A 25,791-nucleotide genomic window follows, 5' to 3' on the forward strand; every position below is an offset into this window, starting at 1 on the left:
TTATAACTTCATTATTTAGGGCATAAAGTGACGGCTTTCATAGCTGAAGAAAGAATCTTGTTTTCCCATATAAACTATACTGTGAATTCTGGAGGGGAGAGTGGATGGAATGGTTGGTATGTCTTGGTTGAAAGAGCCATGAATTAATGCTCTGATTTCTTAATGGCACTTATTAAATTCACTATTCCCATAAATATGTATATTTTCAAAAAATATTTTAAAAATACAAGAAATTTGAATAACCATAATTCCAATCTTCATATATTATTCAGTTAAAAAATTTCCAGCCTTTTGAAAATATAATTATGTTTATACATAACAAAAATTTATCTTGGTGCAAAATAACATTTAATAATTTTTGAAAAAGAATATGCCCCATATCGGATTGTTTTGCTTCATTTTTTTTTATGGGGGAAAAAAATAGGTCTTTTGTGGTCTCTAGTTTTCTTTTCTTCTTTTTTTTTTTTTTAAATTATTATTATTATTTAATGAAGAAAGAAAGAAAAATCTAGAAGCAAAGTATCTTGTTGACACTTGGGCTGCCATCATATAATCATAGTAGCAAATAACTAAAAAGTCAGCATTTGCAGTGAATATCTTTAAAGAGTCTTTCATTTATTCGGGAATTCTATATCTAACTATATTCAGAACAAGAAGAGAATGACCTTCTAAAAAGTAATGATGGTGATTATCCATATAATGGTTGTAACATGCAAATATACAGCAGCCATGTAAAGGAACAAAAATCAGGCAGCAACATCACAATGCTTAAGGGCTTCATATTTTACAGCACCAGCATTAATGGAAAAGTTAATGTAGCATTGAATAACAGTGAGTTGCTCAGCTGCTGCTACTGCTGCAGAACATTTAGATCATGGAAATAACACATCATTTTTTCACTCCTATTGCTTTCTTGACCCACAAAAAACCAATTCTCACTCACCCCCAAAATCATATGCAAAATATTCCAGCATTACTCAGTTGCTTAAAAAATATGCACAAGCCTATAATTTGTAAGAACAAAAATTAAAATAAATAATTAAACTACAAAACCCCAAATAATTAAGCAACAGTCCTGAAAACAATCTCAAAAACTATACACTGTGACTTATAACTCATACTATGGTACAAATGAATGCATGAGAGAACAATCACTTAATGCAGTACACAAAATGAAACAGCATTTTACAATACTTTTATCTCTTAATTCCTGATCTTAATACATGAAATATCTAGATAAATTATGCATATTAATTTCCATTCTTTGCCATATACTAGAGAGTAAAATCCACTGAGTGCACTCACTACAGTGACATTTAAAAACTTTTCATTGATCCAAGTCTACGGGAATGTTTCAGAAGGTAGGCAACACCTAGATACTGTAAACCGAGATACATAATTAGCTCTAAATTGAATTGCACTGACAATGGTGTTTAGGAAGAAAATTAAGGACAGGGCCACAGACCCCACACTATAAATCCTGTAAACTATGTTCCCCCTTTCTTATTGTTGGCTGGTTTAAAAAAGAAAAAGGAGGAAAGCTGTTATGAAAATATAGAGTAAATGTTGGAATATACCAGCAATCTTTCCCTGCTTCATAAATTTATGCAATGACCCTAAGAGTTTTGCTCCTTCTTAATGCAAACTGTAAAATATGAAGACATATCAGAGTTTAGAATTTCCATTAAGGAAATTAATCCTTCCTGGAATTCCAGCTCATAACGGACTTCAAACTTCAGTGATTCTGCACTGATGCTGGACCAGGAAAACTTTTTGATTTTGTTGCTGATTGCCTTTTTTTTGCCATCAGAAGGAAAACAAAGTGAAGAGTGGTGAGCATAGTAATGGAAAGGGAGAAGATTCACCCCTTTATTTTTTGCTCTCAAAATAATCCAAAAAAGGTGCCGCTAATTTGAAATTCAGGCAGCTCAAAAAGTAACGCAAATGCTTGAATGATACTTTATAGTTTCACTGTTGGTGTCATACAAGAAAATAAAAACTGGAGAGTAAGGACCACTGCTTTCAGATCCTTTGAAATTTGGTTATCTGCCAGGTCTAAACTCAAAGGTTTTACAAAATGACTCTTCAGTCACACCTACAGCTGTTTCTCGGTCAGATAGTATTTGTCAGGTACTATGAAAACCTTAATTCATCTGCTCTAGATGTTCAAGTGACTGCAAGTTCTGGAACTAATATAATCATTGAGTTATATGTATGCCAATTACTTCATTCACTAACCTTTACACTTCTACAATGTCTGTGATGATATTAGCTATGAATTTCTAACCGGGTTGAAAAAGGACCAAGAGAATGTATAGATCTTGCCTTTACAGCTGGTAATATTAACTGATATGGGGAGAAAAATTACAATAAAAAGTTCTGAGTATTACAGCCAATGGAAAACCTAAGAAGCCAGCAACCAGGAAACCAACTATCTACTAAAAGCTACCTCAAAACCTGTTTGTGATTTAACATCTTATAAATGTTTTGGAAACCATGAGTGACAACAGAAATCTGTAGAAGTTTTCTTGTAAGGGAATGTCCACTGTGGCCTTTTCATTTTTACAGCAGAGATTCTTCCTAAGAAATGTATTTATTTAAGAAAACAGCAGCATTACAACTTTACAGGGGGGACTGTGAAAAGTCAAATTCAACAAAAGAAAGGGAAAAGTAAATATATTTTTTTAATCCTAATACTAGAGAACAAGAATTTAGAAGCATATTTTTTGTCTTTCATGTGCAGAAGTTGAGAATTCATTGATTACTTTTAAAAAAGGGGAATCCTCTAAGTAAATATTGCATTGAAAGAGTAACCCTTATTAATTTGGCACTGTGTCACTGAAATAAAGGAGCTATTCTAGTACTTTCAGAATAGGACATTCCTAAGAATAGGTCTCTGTTTAAAATTGAGTGGTGTCCAGCAGAACCTCTTGAACATCTCTGCACAGTTGGCAATAACACCCCTTCACAGCTCAGCTAAAGATTATCAAATGATCCAGATATACAGAGAACACCATAGCCAAAACCCAAGATATGATCTGCAGGTTTAGTTTCTGCAACACACACAAATTGATGTACTTGGCCTCCACTGGATATCTATTCAGAAAAAAACATGTCTGTTTCTTTCCAGGGAAGAGAATATATTCATCACCAAACAAGAGCAGCAACATACACAGTATCATTAGTCCAAAAAATAACTTGAAAATTAAGTCTGAGTATATCTGATATGATAAAGGACAATTTACACTAATGGAAAAACATAATTTGTATGTAAAATGTGATTTCCTTGTTTTTAAAGACAATTAGTAATATTCCTCTAACACTACTGAATTGTACATAAATTCCAACCCATCTTTTGTACTGCATTTAATACTTTGTTTTTATTCCATCAGGCCTCAAACTTTTATAATACCTTCTTTGTTAAAATTTAACAGACAGTATAGTTTTCGTTGAGGCCATTATAAGAGAAATTGGTGGCCATTCCCACAAGTTTCCAATCACAGTTTTTCTGCCTTTTTAATTCCAAGACTGTTAAAAGTTAAAATTAACATATACTTGGGGAACAATTAAACAGTGTGTCCATCTAAGAATATACAAACCAAGATTTTCATTAACTCTTCGTTATAATCTCAAATGAAAAGAATATTACAAAACAAACTATTCTTTTTTTCCTTATTCAACTTTGCTTGGCAGTTAGCCAAATAACATGGGGTGGTTTTTTATTTTCTCTCATTCTTCTCAGTGGTATTTACTTGAGATTAAATCAGAAAGGAGAGCAGATTTCATTTTATTCTGGTGGATACAAATGGCATCCTGCTCCCAGCTTCTCGTCTTTTCTGACAGTTTTCACTCAATTAATTTTCATAGATTTTTAGCTCAACAGTTCAGTATGAAACTCTACCACTGAAAATACTGTCTGAAGTTCACTAAATAAATTTCCTCCACAATTAAGCTGTCATCGACTTTGAAAACATCACTTTTTATTCAAGAAAACTCAAGAGGTTGGGGTACTATTCAGTGTAAAAGACTACTATGTGTCTGAAAATAATGCCTTGTTAGCTAATAAAAATTGGAAACTTGAAAGTCTATACATTAAAGAAATTTTAAAGTAAACATTTTTTAATAATACCAAAACAACGCTTCTGCTCACCGTGAGGGAAATATATCATGTTTTACTTCCCCCCATGTTTTCACATAGCACAAGATATATTATGCATAAAAATTAAGGCCCTCTTATGGCAAAGTATCCCAAAGGCTTCAGTAGTATTTCTAAATTGGGCCTAAGAGATGTCAAATTTAGCTTCCTCTTTATGTACATTTTTATTGCTTCCTACCATTAGTGCAAACATAACTTCTAATAAATCATCAAAAGAAATTTCTTACACATTAATCTTTCCTAGATTCAGATTGTGACTTTAACAAAACCAAAAAGCATTCCCACCCAATAAATATAATTTACTATCAGGAGAGAAGAGAAAAAACCAATGAGAATCTGAAAAATAAGTACACTTAAATTTTAAGAAATAATTTTAATTTTAGTCTATTGACATTGTGTATACAGAACATTTTTTAAAACAATGGTTAGCATTCTAAAATTGAACAGCAGAAGTACATGTGGCTTATGCATTTTTTGTGGATTTTCTAATAATCTAGACAATTTTCCACATTATTGAGTTTTAAACTAGTTCAGTGACATTGAATGTTTAAGAAATACTTATGCCATAAGGCAGTATATTCCTAAAGCTGAAATAAACATTAGACTCTGATGTTCATCTATGTTATTGAACTACCCACAGGGAGCTTTATGGGCATACTCTCATGTCAAGGTCACAGGATTAAGTGAGCAGTGATGACAGTAAACAAGCCTTTTCTGTATATTCTAAAGGGTCTTACTGAGTTACTTAAAATGCCATAAACATAAATAGTCTCCTATCTCTACAACACATCCATGACAGATCACTTCAAAATATAACACTTGAGCAATGGAGCTTTACAACCTAACCAACAGCCTATATTATTGACAACACATATCAATATACTGGGGAGCACAAATATTGGGAGAAGCTTGCAATCTGTCATGGTCAGATATTTTATGTCTGTAAGTGTACAACAAATATATTGATATATACGTCAAACCTCTATGTGAACAGATTACTGCTGAAAAATCCCAGAGTTTAGAGGTTAAGAAAAAACATGGTTATACAGAAAAAGCAAACGCTATAATAAAAAAAATTAATATATACAAGCCATGTAAAAACAGATAACAAAATAAAACCTACACAGTACTTTCAATACTAACTTGAATGATTTAATTAATCTTTCTAAGTATACTGTGCATTACCATGTCTATTTTATCAATGAGGAAAGCAGTATAATCAAGTACAGCAACCTCCTTCAAGTCATGCCAAGTCTATGACAGACATGGCGTTCCTGAATCAGTCAAAAATAAACATGTGTAAACTTAATTTTTTCACTCTTTTAAAATAACAAATCAAACAAAAACCCCAGAATTGATTAATGGAAACACAAATGTCTGCTGGGAATATTTTTCAGAAACCAGAAAAGTGAATTGTCCAAAGATGATCTTCATAGCTCACTACCTGTGAACATACAGACTGTGCTAATAAAATGTATACTGAAGCACAAAACCCAAGCAACTCTCCTGCTAAGCTATATTAAGGTAAGAAGGAAGGGTCAAGGCTTTGGTTGCTGGCCTCTGTGTCCAACCAACCATGTTCTTCTACACACCCGAAAACAAGACCTCTTATGCAGCACTTGGGAGCAGCAGTTGCACATGCACTTGCTCGTCACTCCCCTGTAGTAATAATGCAAGATATGACTCCACAAAGATTAGAAATTACTGCAGACAGAGCGAGAGGAGATAAAGTGAAATAGGCACAAGCACAGAGTATTTCTGGTTGGTGGTAAAGGTATGGATAAATGAAGGCTGAAGATGATAAGGACAGAACACATACTGTTAGGAGATCTTTGATCTCAAACATGGAACTATGAATCAAAACAAAAACCTGCTATGCAGAGATAAAAGTTTCTCTTTTTAGCATGCGATGACCTCTGTGATTGATGCATTGACTTAGGAAAGCTCTAAACTAGTTAGAAGGAGGATGATGTTGTATCACAAAGCAAAAATGGGCGAAAAAAAATCTCTAAGGTTGATTTATTTTTTTTAACCAGGGGAAAGAGGGGCAGGAGAAAAAAAAAAACTGAGGACACAAGAAAAACGGATCAGTCTGTTACACATCTTAGCTGATTTACACATTGCAATGATGCAAATGGGCAATACAGGAACTAAGAAGTCTTAGTATCTTTTATCTAGAAGATAAAATTTAGGCTGGCATCACAGAAGCTTGCCAAGACAAATCAGCATTTGTTCCTGTGAAAAACAGGAAGTCCTTTTTGTTTAGCACATAATAGCTTACTTCCTCTGAATTTCAGACATAGGCATGAAACATATTTATTGAAACTCTGGACAATGTTAAAAGGACTAAAATCGTAGTACTGCACTTTGAGATGTAACATAAAAATCTCTACTACCACCTCTGAAAGAGGATGGAGACATGAGATATCTTAGGTTTTTTGAACAATTAAATGAAACCAGACCAAACTTGGTGGTAAAGGGCTCATTTATTAAAACAAAAGATCTTAAAAAAAAAAAAAAGGTTATGAAAAGATGTGTTTTGTATACCTCTGAAAAGTAGCTTAAGTTCACTAAGGTCTTTTGGATTTGATCCTGACTAATTCAAGGGTTTTTTTGGTGAGAGTATCTAAGAGGAAATACATCTAGACTGAAAATAATCACTGAAACAGAGAGTTCCTATTTCCAAGGAAAAACGTTAAAGCTACAGAACAACTAAGTTAAAATCCCCCAAACTCACAAAATTTCAGGAAACTGGTGGATAAACCCCTGGTTAAAAAAACTTGCCATAATTTGTAAATCTGAAATTACACAGACAACGCCAAACAATTCTGATGTGGAAGGAAGATAAAAATATACTAAAATACCAATGTGATTGTAATCAAGAGCTCTTTAATAAACATACAAAATCAAAAAGTAAATGTAACAAGAAAAAAAAAAAAAAAAAAAAGAGACTAGGGCAATTCCTGATCACTCACTCAGCAGTTCTCTGCAAATTTATGAAGGATAGGTGGGATTCTAGATGACTGTAAAAGAATGCTATGTGGTCTTAAAATGGGAAAAACAGTCCAAATGCATAATAAACTAATATTTATCTTTGATACCTGCAAAAATACTAGAAGAATTTATCAATCAGCTAATTAACCTGAAACAAGTAATGTGCATTTATTATGAACAAGTAATTTCCTTTACACCTTTGCCATTTTATTTATTTGTTTATTCATCTACAGCATAATCAGAATTGTGATCTTTTAACACAAGAGTACAAGAGTACTTGCATAGACTAAGAGAAATATGTAACAATATAATAAAGGAATACATGATTGATCAAAACCAGTAAAAGGGAGTATCAAAAGTTCATGACCAGATTGGGAATGTTTTCAAGTGGGAGACTGTATGGTTTGTTTCATGAATTCTGCTGTATTAAATATTTCGTTACCAACTTTGATGAAGAATCAGAGAAAATCCATAATAAAACTTGAGGTGGCAACAAGCTGTGAGAATTGTAAACATAGTGCAGCAGAATAATAATTCAAAATTACTTTAAAAAATCTAAAATCTGTAAGATAAAAGAGAAAGACAACAGTCTTAAAAAACAATTAGAAACACAGATACAAAGCAGCAAGTGATTACCAATGAGTAGAAGGGAGTAAGAGCCTGCAGAATGGTTCTGGGAAGTACTGACTGAGCCTACAATCTCATTTAACATGCATCAGTAAAGCTATAGTGTGAAACAAACTTAAGTTGTGCACTGTTGAGGGCTCACCTGCAATCAAGTGCCCAGACTGCAGTACCTATTTCTAAGGAAGATGTAGGCAAACTGCAAGGAATCTAAAGCAAGACACCAACATTATACAAGATATAGATAAGTTCATCAGTAAAGGAAGACTGAAAAAAATGTGTTTGTCTAGTCTGGAAGTCAACAGCCTGAAAGGACAGTATCAGCTTCCAAAGATTTTGAGAAGGGCTAGGTTTAAAACCAGGTATAATTAATCTAATTTATAGCAAAGAAAATGATCCTGTAATGCACATGCAAACTAAATTATAAAGCTATCAAAGACACACAACAGGTTTTCTAAGGTGTTTGCAGAATTCCACTCTCCCCCACTCAAAGAAAGGGGGATGCAAAGCATGTGATAGGGATGTACCAGACTACACCTGCCACAGTGCCTGAGGATGATTTAATCTTCAGTTCCATTCCAGACCCTAGTCTGAATGTCTCAAATTATTTTACAAACATACGGTTGGACATAAATATATTTCAAATAAAAAAGTACAAGATACATCAAGATTTTGAGAGGAGGGGAATCAAAATGGCTCCACTGGGCTTTCACTTCTGGTTAAACTTTGCATTTCTGATGTTTCCAACAAAAACGCCTGACAAGTCTGTCAAAACACTACAGATGTTTCTCTTAGAAAAAAAAACATTTTCTACAGCTTTGCATTAATCTTCTGTAATCTACTTGAAGCATCACATGGGAAAGAATCCTGGAGTGTAATGGTACAACAACAGCTTACTGTGACTTAAAAAGATGTTTCTCACCCATTTTATGTCACAAAATAAAGAATAAATCAAGAAATTTTAATTTCTGGGAAAAAAGAATCTTAGAAACATGAAACTTTTTCAGAATCTTTGAATCTATGGCTTTTGTTGCTTTTTTATTCTTTGCCTTCTATTCTTACATATGGAGAAGATGGCAAATGCATTGCTATATTACACAGGTATTACTAGATAGACACCAGAGAAAAAGTGAGAATCATGTGAGGAAAGTGTTATCTGCCTAATGAAAAATTCTTCCCTCATAGTTTCTACTGAGTGTCTACATCTATCTAAATTGGAGGTAGGGAAAGAAGAAGCACAGATACTAGGAACATTGTCCAATACCAGCAATTGTTAGTCCAGTCTGTTTATACCCGCTGCAGAGGCTGTTTTCACTACGGGAACTAGGATGAAAACATGAAGAAAGGCAGGTGGACTTGCAAGCCCTACTGAGATGTGGAAACTTCAAAATTGAGACTGACTGAAATTGAGATTCCTCAGGAAATCCTGAGTTGAAAATTCAAGCAGTCTGTGTATTACATGGACCTATCATGTCTACTTGTCCTATCTTTCTGTTCCTTCAGCATTCACTTACAGCTGAAGGGCTAGATGGACCACTGGTCTCAACCATTAGGGCTGTTCTTGAGACTGGTATCCTGGAAGGTGAATGGCTGCACGTGCACGTGCTAGTTCTATGGCTAGATTTAAGAAGAAGTAAAAGTCCCTCTTTGTTAAGGTTGGCCTTCCTCTTAATATATGTATATTTTAAAATTCCCTTGTTACTGCTACAATAAAAATATATATAGTAAGTTGACTGTATGCAATTTGGATTTGTATTTGTATTCTGATTGCTGTTCTAGTTAAAGACTCTACTGACATCTAAAGATCTGTTATTTCTAAAGCTTAAAAAAACTAACATTGGCAAAACTTTCCTCTTCGTGTTTGTCATGAAGCAGAAGGAGAAAAAACAAATTTTAGGCAGGAACAGAGAACATATTGAAGAGAAGTGAAAAAAGAGTAAATAAGAGAAACTAATTCTCTTGCTGTAGAAGTAATAAAGTGAAAGAAAATGCAGAAGCCTTCCTTCTTTAATATGAAATACAATGTACTGTACTACTTAGAGATAAACAAGTCTTTCCATAGTTGAACAAGTCTTCCCTGAGTACCATGTGTTTCTCAACATTGGAAAAACCTACTTTTTTTCCAAAGAAAATATTTTCTTCTGAGGTTTCTTCCAGCTGTGGGAAAAAAATCTATAGTGAACAGCACACAGCTCAAAACAACTGAGTAACCTTGCACAAATACAGAACTGAATAAATCTCACAGAAGCAAACTGTGCACTCACTCGTACAGCCCATCTCTGGTTATACAATAGCCTTTCTTGGCAGGTATCTCTATGCTGCAAATAGCATCCTACATCTAACTTCCTATTATTAGACAAAGAGACAGAATTCTTCTATCCCCCTTTTCCATCTTGTCAAATGCTACAGCACCATTAGCAAGAGCTCCTTCAAATAGACTTCCTTCCATCACAGTGGTAAGCAGTCAAGGAGGGAGGAAGGAAGAGGGTACGCAGTGGCAAGGGAATGTAACATAAAGGGTGCAGAGCAGCAGGAGCAGCACAAAGTTGAAAGTACGGTATTGAAAGGCAAGAAGGGGATCGAAATAGTAAAATAGTATAAAAGAGAGATCAGATTTGAAAAATAGTCTCGCATTTATGTTTAAATCTTGTTACAGGAGGATGACTAATAGTGGACGTAAAATGTGAATAATGCTGACACATTTGCTGAACTCAAGGTATCTCAAGTAGTGCAGTTAAGTAAAAACAACAGAAGACAGAAAAGCATTTTCTTAATGTTTTGTTGTGATGAAATAATCTCAGAACTAAAAATTTGAAACTTGCAATCAGGATAGCAAAGGAATGAGCTGAAAAGTGTGCAGTTCCATCAGATCAATCTGGAAGGATCTAGTCTGCAAAGAAAAATAGATTCCACCAATTCCAGAAGCATAGAAAATTCATAGTTCTTACAGAATATGTGGAAAAATGCAGAACCTTAATAGGCCCTCTAACAACGGGCACGTCAAACACACTTCTGGATCCAGTAGACAGAATCTGGTCCTACATCTTTTCCACTGTTCTAAAGCTCCCTTTGTAATTTATGTCTAGCAGTTAAAATGAGCCAGAAATGAATGAATAGCTAAACCAGATGAAGCTGATTTGCAGTGGGGGACAGGATAGGTTCTCTGTCTCTCTGAACTTCCTAAGACAGCAGCTAGTATAGAGATGGAGTCAGAGCATGCCAAAGGCTGTCTGTAAAGGAAACTCCTTCTGACTAAATTCCTGTGTTCTGGTCTCCCTTGCTGTAAACTGGAAACATTTGGTTTAGAAACAGCGTCGTCCCAGAATCAACTTATTTAAGTGCCAAGCCCCATAGGCTCAGAAGAGGGGAGTTCTCTTTCCGCTCTCCCCTCCTGGCCCCCAGCAGAACCCAATCTCTGCAGAAGCACATGCTGTAGTGAGAGGCAAAACTAGCTGTCTGGCAAGAAACTTTTTATTTCCAGCCTGTCTCCCCAGACGAATTTGGTCTTCACCACAGAATGAGTTTGACAGCTCTGCCCTCCACCATGAATGATTAATTTGTTATGGGTGTCTAGTTTAACCAAAGATGGATTTGAACAGAAAAAGCCCTTGTATACTTGCTATTTGGTAAAGCTGCTTTAATGTAGGTGGAACCTCCTTCATCAAATCATGGAAAGCAAGAGAACCAAGTCTCATTTTTAAATGTCATTTTTCTCATTATAGTAATCCTCCTGTGTATATCAAAACTGATCATGTGAAAATATGTATGACAAGTATTTCATATTTAGATTTAGAACACAAAGTGGAGCTAAGAACCCTTTGTATTTCCCCAGATTGCCTAAAACCTACAGAAATTGTAAGGTAGAGATATATATACAGCATTCTTGAAAAAAAGTTTTCAAAAAGTTGAGAAATCTGATTAAACTAAGAAGCTGAAATAAGAAAATACTACAAATAAACACAGTAACAGATTATGGCCCAAAACACAGGCTTGCATATGGATGATAAGGAATTTGAACTGTGTGTACAGACAGATTTCACTAAACTTTTTTTTTTTTTTTTTTAAGAAAGATGTGTATGGGGAGAGAAGCAGATGGGGAGGAAGAAAAGCACCATATGAAGCTGACAGAGAAGACAGGAGGAAGCATATGTTGTGACATGAAGACTATAACCCTGAAAAAAGCTAAGGGTAAGTGCTGGTTTAAAGAAGCTTTGAACACTAAGCTATGAAACACCCTGTTTGATTCTTCCTGAGTTCAAGGAAATAGGATGTTGCATATTCACTCTGAATAAGTGGCAATGCATCAAAGAAATAACCAACTGATCAATTTCTCATATGAATGGGAAAAGCCTGCAGAATTCTAATTTTGGTAGAATGCTGAAATTAAAAAAGAGAAGTACAATATATTTAGGGTAAGCTATTACAAAGATACCTATAAGTTTCAAATCGACAAAATGAGGAAAACAGAATTTGTTTGGTTTAAGAGCACAAACAGGATTTATAACAAACTAATGAGATTTATTTTGAAATCTATTATTCCGTATCTGAGATATGTAGGAGAAAATAAGATGATTCGGAAATTTCGTTTTGTTGTAGAGGAGTTGATGCTCATACCTGCAAGAAATCAAGCAAAAGAACTCTGGCTTTCACATTAAGAGGTGAAAGGAAAATATTTGTGAAGGGAGAAAGAAGTTAACATTGATAAGCAATACAAAATATAGTTTTTTTCAAAACTGTTATTTACCGTTTTAGTCAGAAGGAGATGAAAGAGTAAACAGGTTGTCAGACCAACTCAAACTGTACTGATTGATTAATGTATGGACAGGAATAGGTTGTACAATGTTACCGTGTTTGTAGGCATTTATTCAAGTGCTGGAGCACTTGCATATAACTAATCTCTCCTTCATATATTAACAGCTAATTAAGAAGATAACTGAAATGCAAGTCACCTACAATTTTATGTTATGTTTAATTCAACTATATTTATGAAACTATAATCTGATTTAGAGCTGAAAGTTTCATATGCTATTTTGTTGAGTCACACCATTCAACTTCATTCTTGTTTGCTCAGACATTTTGAGAAGTGTTTATGATAATATATTTTAAATTCATAATTTACAAATACTATAGAATTTCACTCATTAGACCTTGTTTTTTCTCTCAGTGCTAAGTTTCTATGTTTCTTAATAGTCTCTTTGTTTTTCAGTGAACATAGAGTAAACCTTGTGGCACCTACAGATTAAACACAGTAAATGTTGGTTGCTGCTTTCTTCAAAAATAATACGTGCAGACACAAAAGTCCGGGAAGCTTACAAGCTCATTGTGTTGAACCACAAACACAAGGAAAAATTTTCTCTACAGCTGGGTCATATTTCACAAAATGAGACCTTAATATTTTGTAACATGGGCATCTATGTTAACTTAAAAATAAAATTGTTCTCTACCTTGAAGAGAGAAACAAAAACACATATACATGTACTATATGCTACAATTATTATTAGATCAGTAGCTGATGATTTTGTATGTGATAGAGAATTGAAGCTTTTAAGAATTATACTCATTCTCCCCCCCGTAGTTTCTTACCTGTTTTACCCATTTTGGACACTAAAAAGCATTGCTATTGCTCAAATATTTATCATGTGAAAGTGCTTGCCTGTTTCCTCTCCTGCCCCTTTTGGGCCTAAGTACATTCTCCCCCTAACTCACCGTTTGAACAAATGGTCTCCAGATCCTGAGGTGGACAGGAGACCAGCAGTTTGCCTTCAGAACTGGGAACACTGTCCCTGACGGAAATGATGGAGTCATTACAGAGGTCTATAGGTCTGGTGTGTCAACCTATTCTTTTTTAAAGCAACTCTGTGTCTCCTGGGGCATAGAGAAGCATCGGTTTATGAAGAGACTGGTAACACTGTGTTTGCCAAAAATTAAAAATGGAGACATGAGGCCTGTTGTGTCTCCTGCCAGCCAAGACCAGAGGTCTGTACAATTTTAGAATCCATCTCAATTTCTATCAAATAAAATGTATTGGAGGAGCTACCTAATTAATAACAATTTTTGCTTTCTGTGTCTAAGCAGTTTAATGAGACCCCTCTCTACTTTTTGCACTTGAAGCCTTTTAAATCTGCCCACTGAGAACCAGTGACCTTGGGTCCTTAACAAGGCTCAGAGACTCTCCCACTGGACACCTGCCATCCTAAGCCTTTCGGTTCACATTCCACTAGGGGTGACGACAGAAGGTGCACCTGTGTGGTGGATCACGGGGCTGCCTCAGCACCCACGGCGAGACCTCCACTGCAAGGCCGTTTGCTTCCTGACCGGCTCCTGCAAATGGGGAAGCCCACCTGGAGACCTTGTGCTCTCACATGTCCCCTCTTCTCCAGGTTAAGCAGCAGCCTCCAGCTAAAATACAACCAGGTCAACAGCTGCACCTAACAGGGCAAGCACCAAAATGGGAAAGCAGCACTGCAAGTAATTGGGAAGCAGACACACCGGGGAAGTGGCATGACAGGAGTAAAAGAAGAGTTTCTTTTTTTTGATGTAAGAAATTTGATAGATTTGTCACAGGTGTCAAGCTGCTTCCATGGCCCATCAAAAATTATCATGGACTGAAGAGCAAAAGAAGCTGCAGCAGTGGTTTGCTGCCATTTAGGATGCCATCAACAATCCAGAGGAGAGGAAAGTTATAGGGCCCCAAGAAGAGATAGTCTCCTGAAAAGGTTAGTGACTGGGAACTGACTTGAGCCAGCAAAGTGTCAGCAGACATTCACAGACCTGAGCAACAGCATTATTGCACTTATTTTCATCAGGTTCAAGTCTCCAGATACACAGCCTTAAGCCTCAACTAGAGATAACACGAGTGTCCATTATGGACTAAGGCTGTTTTGAATTAACTATATCACAATCTTCTACTTGTCATTTTTGTATTTCCTAGCAGAACGACTCTTGTGTTAGACCAAAGGTTTTTCACAGTTTCTACCACCTTAAAAATTAAATACAACTTGATCATCATCCAGAAAATAATTATTTCTTTGGAAGATATAAGGATAATGAACATGAAAATTTTCTTTTCTTTTCTTTTCTTTTTTTTAAAAAAAAAAACATTGTGTAACTGCAAGAACTAACTACACAGAATTACAAAAAGATTAAACATTATTACTGATATGTCAAATTTATTACTTGGCAACTTTTCCAATAGGCTTAAGCCCTAGATGTGTATTCAAGCTAGATCCAAATAGATTTTTTTGAAAGAAAATATTTATCTAGAGAAAAGCTTTTGTATTAGTCTATCAATCTCAACTAGATTTTTACTGGAAAGGTTTTTCAGAGCTAAAATGGAATTTTCTGTTCTGCACTGCCTGACTCAGAACAGGCATACAGGATTTAAGTAGAAAATCAAGAAGTAAAAAATTGGATATTTGGGAGTAGAACTTCCTTGATTTCTCTTGTTTGAGCTCCTCCACTCTGAATAAATAATCAAGGATTTGTGGCTAGAATGCACAAACAAGAAAGAGACTTGGCAGTCTCTAGTTTTGCAGACAGGGTACTCACATGGCAGACCCAGGTTCAAGACCTTGCTCTGAATGAAGGAAAGGAGTGATTTCAGCTGAAGTCTTCCACATGAGGGTCAGCACCTTAGCCACTGGCTATTTTTGTGATTCAGAAGAGCAAGGCTCTGGGTTTTGGTATCATATATGAAAATGTTTAATTCGACCTCTATGTTGAATAGAAAGAACTTTTAAATACAGTACTCAATACAGGTCTGATTAAAACGTCAAATACTATAATATCACTTACATACAGTAGAAATTATATATTTTGGACCTTTTTTTTTTTTTTTTAAATAAATAAATTAACAGGATTGCCTGCAGAATAGAGCTGCACTTTGGTTATGTCCAGATATGCACATGGTGCTTTTAAATACAGTGTATGTTTTGCTTTTAGCATATGGAGTTTGTCTGTGCATGGCTGGCACTGACTACCATTTTGTTGTAGAAGAGTTAAGATTTACCAGTGAATCTTACCAGTTCATTAATTGCACAGAAAAAGCTATAAACAGAAGAAAGCATTAGACAGATACTTAAGTGACCTAGTTCTGCTGGTTATTCTACTACTGACTTCACAATGCTAGACAAGTAATAGCTCTTCTTTATTTCAGCCATCCCCTGTCTATGTCTATATGGAAATCTCTACATCTCAATATCTCATTCAGAACACTTCACTCAGATTCTAAAACTGGTAGGAGCCTCAAAATCTACGGATGAAAACTTCATTACACTCAACAAATACCCATTAAAATTTATTTAAAATATGGTAAAATATTATGTTTGCAGTCTGTAAAGGAGTGTGATCTGTAAACCCTTAGCAAAGGACTTCTCAAGAACCAGTTGAAGAAAAGACTAACAGAGGAACTATATTTTAGCAATACTAGCTCCTAATACATTCATATTTCAGTGATACCACGACTGCTTCTCTTAAACTTTGAAAGGAACATTTAAAACCCACGTTTGCAGCTTACCTGTGAGAAACAGCTCCCCAGGCACCATGCTTATTTGTGAGTATATTGAGTATCTTCTGTTTCAGCTGATTGGCTGTAACATGATCTCGATGCTTAGCAGCACTGATAAGATGATCACACATCTTCTCCTCCTCTCTTCTGTCAGCAGCATACTGAGCACACTGTGACTAGGAATGAAAGTACATCTACTTCATAAAAGATAGAGCATTTAGAATCACCTTAAAATTATTAAAACTCTTTAAATGTGACAAGAACTCATTAAAATACTTTTAAGGGGAAGAGGACACACTGTTCAACTGAAATGGTTGCACTACTATATATTGTCTGTGAAAAAGCACTCAGAATACTTAAAAATTGAAATATCGAGGGCAAAGACAACAGAATTGCAATTAAAAACATTTAGCTATATGTCTCTGTGTGTACATGTGTGACCATGGATATGCCTTAAAAGTTGGTCTTTATTTGTAAAAGTTTAATGTGTTCCCATGTATAAAATACAGGTATAACACACATAGCATAATATACAGAAAAAATTATGTAGACTGTTTTTTAAATTTTTAAATTGCAGTAAAGCCTATAATTAAAAAGTTATTTGATAATTTTAGTATTATGGAAAATCCATTAACTATGAAATCAGGGAGTATATTTTTTATTTCATATCACAACATAAAATTTTTTTGTACTACATACTACTTCTTAACCACACTTTTTAACCATAATGGTTAAAAAATCACACATCTTTTAAAATGAAAAAAGATCTAATGTTTTCATCATGTTTCCTTTGAGAGATAACTACCTCTAAAATAAATGCTGTGGTTATTGACCTTCAAGTAAATTTGTTTCTAGAACTGTCCAAACTCTATAGTGTATTATAAATCCTTTCCTTATGTATAATAAAACCAATGTAATTTTTCAATTTCTTTTCTCAAAATTGTGTTAAGTTCAGGTTCAATTTCTCCTCTTAGTAACAATCTTTTCAAAATGTCTAAACAAAGGAAATATAGCCATATTAATTAAAACAAGTAATTTTCTAGATATAAATCACAAAGGCTAGTTTATTTTCAAAATGGCTAATTTTAAAATCACCTTTTAAGAGAGAATTTTGCATGCACAGTTATTGTGCACCATTTTAGAACATTCAACCAACTCTCAATGCTGTAACAGTGCTGAATAGAATCCTATTTTCTAGTACTCAAAAGAACAATCAAAATTAAGTTAACCTCATAGTAAATTGTAGTTTTGTCTTCACATTTCTGCACGCTACTTTTTTAGTACAGATCACATAAACATTCAGTAAGATTTCAACAGTGGTTTTCCACCGTATTGCAGCCATTATTTCAAGTAATCTATCTGGAAAAGAACAATCGTTACACTAATTCATAAAGGGTTAATTCATTTTTCAATTTATCTTCTTGTACAGGGAAGCACCAATTAGTACAATGATCTGCCTTAGTAATGAGGTTAATATTTCACCAGATCATTGGACAGTAAAATTAAATTTTCATTTTTCTTCGTGAACAATTACAAAGGTTAACAAAATGAAAGTTAACTGTGAAACACCCATTCTGGGAGGAATTTCACTGGCCCTGACTGCAACTGGAGTTACAGGATAAAATTTAGATGCTGGTCTATGGCCTGCCCCCTATGCAAGCAGCGCAGTAACTTGGTGCAGCTTGGACCAAATAATTTCACCCATAATGATTCAATTAAAGTTTAAAAGGTAAAATTAAAATAGCCACTCACTTCTCTGGCTGAGAGCAATGATTAATATGTACTAAAACCTAGAACATATACCAATACAGCTTATTAAAACAAAATGACAGATTTACAATTATGCAACAGAAAACTACCAGAAATCTCTTTGTCCCTACTACTTTCAAGTAGGACGAATAATAAAATGTTCAATTATATACCTACCATCATTAAAGACAATATATAAAACATTCTTTCAGACTTTAACCATCACCTTATTTAAGTACATCTGAGTTCCTTATTTAACACAGGCTACATTTCATAATTTTCTTTTATGACTTGCAGATTTTATCTTACTCATCTAAAACGTGTAGCTGAGGCTTTTCATGTGACAAATATAATGAAAATTTTCATATAGGAAAAATGTGTTGGTTTCTTTACTAGACAATAAGACTGACTTAAGGCTATTCCTTTAGGGAATTTAGTTAATATTCTAAATCCTATTTGCTAACAGAAGCTGGAAGTTAATTGAATATTCTCATTTTGTCTAGAGTTCTGACAGATCTTATACCTCAATGTATTCTTCAAAGAGCAGATAACTCAATCTTCTATTGTCATCTTAGGTTACTGCATGATGCTCTGATAAATATCAAATGTTATTTATTGTTGTGGCAATATGAAACTTCACTCTGACACACACTTAATTGTAAATGTGATTTTATCTAAGTTCAAAATATCCAGTATATGCTTCGTAATAAAGTTGTTGCAATCCCATATGACAAGTGTCTGCTGTCTGCTCTGACAAAATGAAGTAAAGGTTATGTATATTCAGAATGACAACAGATATCTCTGTGTCTCACACTTTTCAGCTGGGTCAAGGAGCACAAGAACTAGCACATCAAAGTGCACATTTTAGAGAGCTGTTTCAAGGAGATAAAAACCTAATCAAAATTAAGATTACTGGATCCTATTCTAGCCACCAGGTGCTTGTTGACGTTTTCTGACAGATGAATAAATTGATATAGCTATTTATGATCAGCAATACTAAATCAGTCTATCTTAATCCTAATGTTAGGTCACTTGAGCATTAAAACGTGGAAATTTATGTTTGTGCATAGATACTTACATACACACAAGTGTACACAAGCACAGGTAGGTTTGGAAATAGTAAAAACCAGTGATGCTGAAATGTTGCATAAAACACCATAAAAATGCAAGACCATATTTGATAATGTCATGTCAAAACCGAAATTTTAACTTTACTCCATCACTTCTGCATGATTTTTTTTTTAATAGGAACAAAATGAATCCTGAAGAAATAATCAAAAACCTGTTAAACTGAACACTTTTTAAAAATAGCCTTTTTTATATTTGTATCATTTTCAAGCAATGTAATTTAAATTGTATACTCAGCTCTCATTGATGAAAAAAGCAATTGAACGTTTACTACTTTTAGGAGTAAGAATTAGAAATTAAAGAGTTATGGGACTAAGCTGCTCTGTTAATTCTTTGATACATAAAAAGAATAGACATTTTAAACAGTTTTACTGTCAATAATTAAAGATTCCTAACTAGCAAGAAAGATATGTAATATCATATTTCAATATATAAATTATGGCAAGTAAATGTTTGAAAGTGCTCCAAAGTGCAAAATGTTCTAATGAAATTACCTTAAAATATTAATTCTATTTAACACATTTCTATTTCTTACTATTCGTGTGGCTTAAGTGCATTAATTGCTTTTCTTTCTTAATGAACTCATATAAACTGTTAATAAAATCCAACAAAAATAATTACTGATGTGATTTGCATTATTATTTGCAATAAATCAGAAATGTTCTTTGTAAACCTAAGGGTCTGCCATTTCAGTTTAAACATTCTAATTAAGGGATTTCTTCAAGCCGTAAATGTTTTCATGAATTTCAGTGAGGAGATGAGAAATTAAACCCATTCCTTGTGTTTGACATTTACCAAAGCTTTTAAAAACTAGTTTTGAAATGCCTTCAATGTAAATTTCTTTCTTGGAAGGAAAAAAATCTTTATTGTATGGGGTTACAGTGTAGGTGACAACTGAGTGAAAACAGAGAAGCGGAAATGCACCAACTCAGGCTTACCTCAAACTCAGCATGCTTGTGGACATCTTCAGCTCTTTGTCGGTTCAAAATAAATTCTGCTTCATTTGCGACACGCACTATATGGTCTTTCATGGCATGACATAATAATCTAGAATAAGAAAAATCAAAATCAACCTTTGCATATGATGTTCTTCAAATAAGCTATTTCAGCAGATTTACTTAAAACGGAAAAAAAATAAATTAATGAAACTACTGTAAAAAAATGCCAAATTAGTCGACAAGAAAAATTTAATTTTATACAAAATTTTCTGCATTAGTGAAAGCACAAACAAATCATGTTATATGCAAAAAGCTTTCTTATTATTATTGAAGGGAAAAATTCTTTATGGAAGTATTATATTTTGAGTATGTTTTTAACAGCAGTCTCAATATGAATATGAATACTATACTATCATTAAAAAAACCCTAGACAACTGCTTAAACTCTTACTGATACCATTATACGATTAAATATAAATATTCCAGTTTCCAAGTCTTAAAACCCCATAAGATTAATGAAGATTTAAAATTGTACTGAAATTGCAAAATAATATAAGTATCCCTTGTATTTTTTTCAAACACAAGAGTGAAAAGTGCATCAGGTTTCCAAATTTTCATGGCATCAGAACTAGAGAAATCTCATTTAAAAAGAAGGAAAAAATAGATTAAGATTGGACTGAGGCTGAGGATGTCAGACACCTTAAAGTAAGACTCTTGTAAAGACCACCAAATACCGTGAGTTACATAATAAAATTTCAGCATAAACAACACTGTGTTGTTAATAATGCCAATATTTTATTGGGCAGGAAGAATGGAAGCAACTGCTTTCTCCTTCCTGCAGTTTATATCTAAGGTTGCCAGTTCTATTAAATATTGCTTTGCTCTTATCAGCTGGGAGGAAATATCTTTCAGGATGCAAAGATATGATAGGTCTGTTTAGGATCAGACAGAACTGTTTCTCTTTTTGTCAAATTGGCACACAGTCTGGGATTAACCTTCTTGCAGCATCAGGGAAATGCAATTTCAGAGATTCTTACATTAAGAACGCAAAATTTCTAGCAAAATCCACCCTAAGGTTGGTGTCTGATGCTTAGAAGCACCACAAATAAAAGTGACAACTATTAGAAATTAAAACCATGATTACTAGACCTTACACCTATAAGATGGAAAGATCTGAAATCTATTCTTGCTTCCCTTGGTGTGTTCTATCATCTCTGAAGGAAAGAAATCACTTACCCTGAGCTAATGTTTAATATGGATATGTGGCATGGGAAGACAAATGTTGGGGCCTCTGTTCAGAGATAAACAAGCTTGGATCAAGGTTTCACAGTGGATATTTCGACATTTAATAAGCCTTTTATTATATCTAACCCTTTGCTATTCTTGAAAGCAAAAAGGTTTTGGCAAACTATAAGCTGAAAGACTAAAGTTGCCTCCACTGTAGGTTTAGGTTTACTTTTTTAACTGACCTTGCTGGAAGATATGCTTTAGTATTTTATTACAGATATAAGTGTTCAGATTTTTATTGCTACAGTGTAAGTGCAGAACTACCCTCAGATATGGGTTAGGAGTGAACATTCATGACTTTAATAAGCTTCTCCAAAATGAGACAATACTAGAAGTCAGTGTTTAACATCTTCAGTCAAATTTTGCATCACGGATCTTCGTGAACTTTTCCATTGTGACATTAATGACCTGGAAGCAACTAACTAGGATGTCAATACTGAACACAGATTTCAAGGGTCTACTAGCTGTACATCCCTTCCTGAATGAATAAACTATTGAATAAATAGATCACAGTGCAAAATCAGTATCTTTGAGTCAGCTGTAGTTCAGGTGGGATTTCTAGTTCCAAACGACATTAGGTGAAGTCAACAGGTTCCTTAGACACTCCCTGCCACCAAGAATTTGGCGAGAAAAGATCGAGACTAACTTTGATCCACTGGGCTTATTATTTGGGACAACTGGGCATATTTTTTATACCTCAAAAACCAAACTAAGCTGCCTCTGTTCACGAGCAATGGTAAATACACACCATCTTCATCTTGGTTGTATTTATCTGTAGTAAGAAGTGTTCACATTATCTGTGCCCATTTATGCACTAAAACACCTACAAGGGACTTCAAATGGATTCCCAGAGAATGCTAATTTCCATAAATTATAAATAAATCTCTTGACAATACTCAGGGAAAAGATATAAAATAAAAAATATTTTAAAAAATCTGTCAACACTGGTCTCTGGATACTTTTCAGAAAACAAAAACTTTTATAGACATGCAGCAGATGATTCAAACCAGCTGACTGAAACTGCTGGTGACCCCAGCTGTACCTCCCACCCCTCTAATGGACCTTCTTCTCCAGAGACTGAGACCTGATGCATTTGGGAACACCTTTGGAGTGCTGCAGTTTTGGGACAGCACATTAGGCAAACTAAGCCAGATTTCAGGTAACCTTGAAATGTCACAGGTCTTCAGGGTCCAAAGTCAAGGAGGTGACAAATAAGAGGTGAGCAGGGAACATGTCTGAGCACTGTGTCCTGACTGCCTGCAGCACTCAAATCATTAGCTTGGCCCCAACTAATTTTTTGGCTCACTCTAACTTCTACCCAGAAAATGTATAGGCATTGTCCAAGGGACAGTTCACTGAAGACACATTCATGAGACTGAATCAAGTTAAACTCTCTCCAGTGTTACCCAAGAAAGTTGTGCAGGTGTTTTCATGCCATACCCCAGCACACACAGAATACATCATTTTGTGGGTAGCCCTCAGATTCCAAACTATCTGAACTGACAAAATAGTAATGATAATTTAAGGTGAAACAGGAACCATACAGGCTTCAGGGAAGATCTGGGCTAAGTGCTGTGTAGGATGAATGAAGACACTCTGCTCTAGCAGGTGCTAACCTTAGCAGTATGAACATTGGCGAGTCCCAGCTACTTGATTTAAAACTACAGACATACCTGCTCTCTCCCATTTTGTTTGTTGTCAAAAATCTTATCTATGGAATATCTCAGCATTATTTAAACTGTGTCTAGCCAGTTGTTTCATGCACTCTTGTATCTCTATCACTGATCATGACTTCTTCAAGAAAAAGATGAAAAATTGTTTGTATGGTGGTCAGCATGTTGGGATTATGACAAAAGTGAGGCCACAGCCTATCATCACTATATAATCATTAAAAATAGTGTATTAATGTGTGTTAATAGGAGACATATTGTGATTGCTTACCTTAGGTGCTTGTATGCACCTAAGATAGTACTTCAAAGATAGGTAAACTATGTTTTTGCATCTAGAAGACTATTCAGAATTACACTAGTCTTAAAATCACTTGCCAGAAAGACATACGTTTGAAAAAGAGAAGGGTTAAAATCTAAGACATCATTTAGAAATCTTGCATGCGTCCGAAGAAGCTTGGTCAGGATGTTTTGATTTGCACATGCAAGAACATAGGGCAGAAAACAGAGGCATAATAAGTTAAAGCAGTTAAATACATAATTTTAGCTTTAAAAGGAAAGGTAGCTACTACAAGCTCAGGGAAGCAGTGCCTTACAAACACTTTTGCAAAGGAACTTGCTTATGTACTTTCTGTATGTGTTCAAGGAAACTTGTTACTTTTTGGAATATAAAAACTATTTTAAAATATTTTTTGGAACTGATTGTTACTTCTCATAGGAAGCTAATTTGTATTCTCAAACTGTATTTCTACTAAGCAAAATATGTCAAAAGTGTTGTTACTGTTATATCGGGATTAAGCCATAGCCAGGTAAATCTGATTGATTCTCAGATTCATAGAGACACAGCACAACTCAGCATACTGTCCTAACTGCGTTACACCTGATGCACATGCATGGTAATATCATCCTTTGAATAGTTACTGATTTATCTAAATACTTACTAATTCAAACATGTGCATGGCATAAGATTTAAAAAAATAGAACAATAAACCTTAGATTTTTCTGTCATGAGAAAAAGTGCTTACAATTATCTTTTGGATTCTCATAGGAAAAACAATAGTAATTATTCAGAAAGGATCCCAAACAAGAAAAAAATCTCACACAGTAGTATCAAAGGCTGCCAACACATCAAAAAAATCTTTCACACACTGCAGATAAGAGAAAGGAACAAAGACCTTGAGGTCAGTAAATTCACTCCTTCACTGTAGCACGTAGCTACATCAATACAAGCTCTTTCATAAACTATCTTTAGTTTATGAAAGGATTTTCATGAAACCTAGTTCATGAAATGTGTATTCAGTTTATGAAAATGTGATCAAGTTGCTTGCCTCCAATACAGCTTTGGAAGGTCCCCTGAAGGTTAAAACCCTTTTACTTTCCAATCCAAATGTATTGTTCAGCAGTCTTTACTGCTTCATTTGTTGCAAATGTTGCCCTTAAGTTTACACAATTCTTCTTCCTTCTGTTGACCTTCTAATATTTCAACTATCCCTATTTTACTAGGTTAAGTAAATCACCTCTCTGGCTTTTCTTATATGGCAAAACAGTAAAAGAGATTGCCTTTTGTTTTTTGGGGGGTTTTTTACTGATTTCATATGCTGATTTTACCTTTTCTGCAAGTACATAGCCAAAACTGTCAGCAACATTCTAGACAAGTTCTACTCACTATTTGCATAGTAACTTTAATGCTACCTTATTTCAATGGAAATACCTCTTCTGATGTACTTCTAGAACTGTGTTTTCCTTTTTCTTAGCTCCATATTCTATGATTTTGCAAAAGAAATTTTCAGTGATAGATTGGTCTTTCACCTCCTCAGGCACTTCCAAAAGATGAACCAATAGTCTCTAGCTTATATTCTCAAGAACATGAACTCCATGTACTGTTATGTTATAAAATATTTATGTAATATATTACATTGTATACTACTTATATTAATGTAGTTTTGAAACTCATCCAGTACATCCTGATTGGTATTTCAGTCATCTGCCCAACTATGTTTCCTACTCACAGATTTTTACAGAGCACTCCCTTTTGGGAAAAAGTCTATTCTCTGCATCTTTCCCACACCATCATCCTGTACTGGAGTGACCAATGAAAGTAAGAAGGAGCTTGAGGCACAAAATGCTAAACAGAGGGAAGAGCTGAAATTTGAGAGCAGTACCATTTTCATTCTCCTTTGGAAATAAAACATGTTCTTGAGTGAGATCTCCTTATCACTGACAACAGAACATTTGTTGTGACTGAATTATACACACTGTCCTCATTCACTCTTGTAAATCCTCATCCCCCCTTAGAAAGAACCACCCTCAAAAGACCTAGTAGATAGACTGATGTTGAGACACTGATGAATCAGGCCTTCTGGTTATACTTATTAATCTCTACACAAATAGTCCTCCCAAAGGGCTAAGGAGCTATATGAAAAGTGTCATCATAGGTTTGCTGTACTTTTTATACTGTTTTTCAGTAATTCATTATTTACCAAAAGAGAAAAGACACTGACCTAGAATAACATTTGGCTTTATCCTGTGTGACCATTTCTTCAGTTGCACCACTGGAACTTCTACCAGAACTGAAGCCAAATGTGCTGCTGTGTCCTTCCTCAACCAGGAATTGATGACCAAGCAAAAATCTTAACCTCTTTGAGTGACAATTCTTATTGCATAAGGTAGAGATTAAACACCAACTTGGTAATTTATGGTTTCTTTTTACCAAAACAAGCTTGATTTCTATTAATGCTCACAA

General features: G+C 34.6%; 1 protein-coding gene across 8 annotated transcripts in view; it reads right to left on the minus strand.

Annotated features, from left to right (window-relative positions):
- NBEA (neurobeachin) overlaps window positions 1-25,791 on the minus strand; it is a 511,054-nt gene that overhangs the window by 217,571 nt on the left and 267,692 nt on the right. For all 8 annotated transcript variants that reach the window (XM_074914245.1, XM_074914292.1, XM_074914279.1 and 5 more), the window contains 2 exons: window positions 20,096-20,204; window positions 16,290-16,456 (listed from right to left, as the gene is read on the minus strand). In XM_074914245.1, coding sequence (XP_074770346.1) covers window positions 16,290-16,456; window positions 20,096-20,204 — 276 coding nt within the window. The remainder of the gene's footprint in view (window positions 1-16,289; window positions 16,457-20,095; window positions 20,205-25,791) is intronic.

Source organism: Athene noctua, chromosome 1 (genome assembly GCF_965140245.1).
Source record: "Athene noctua chromosome 1, bAthNoc1.hap1.1, whole genome shotgun sequence".
NCBI lineage: Eukaryota > Metazoa > Chordata > Aves > Strigiformes > Strigidae > Athene > Athene noctua.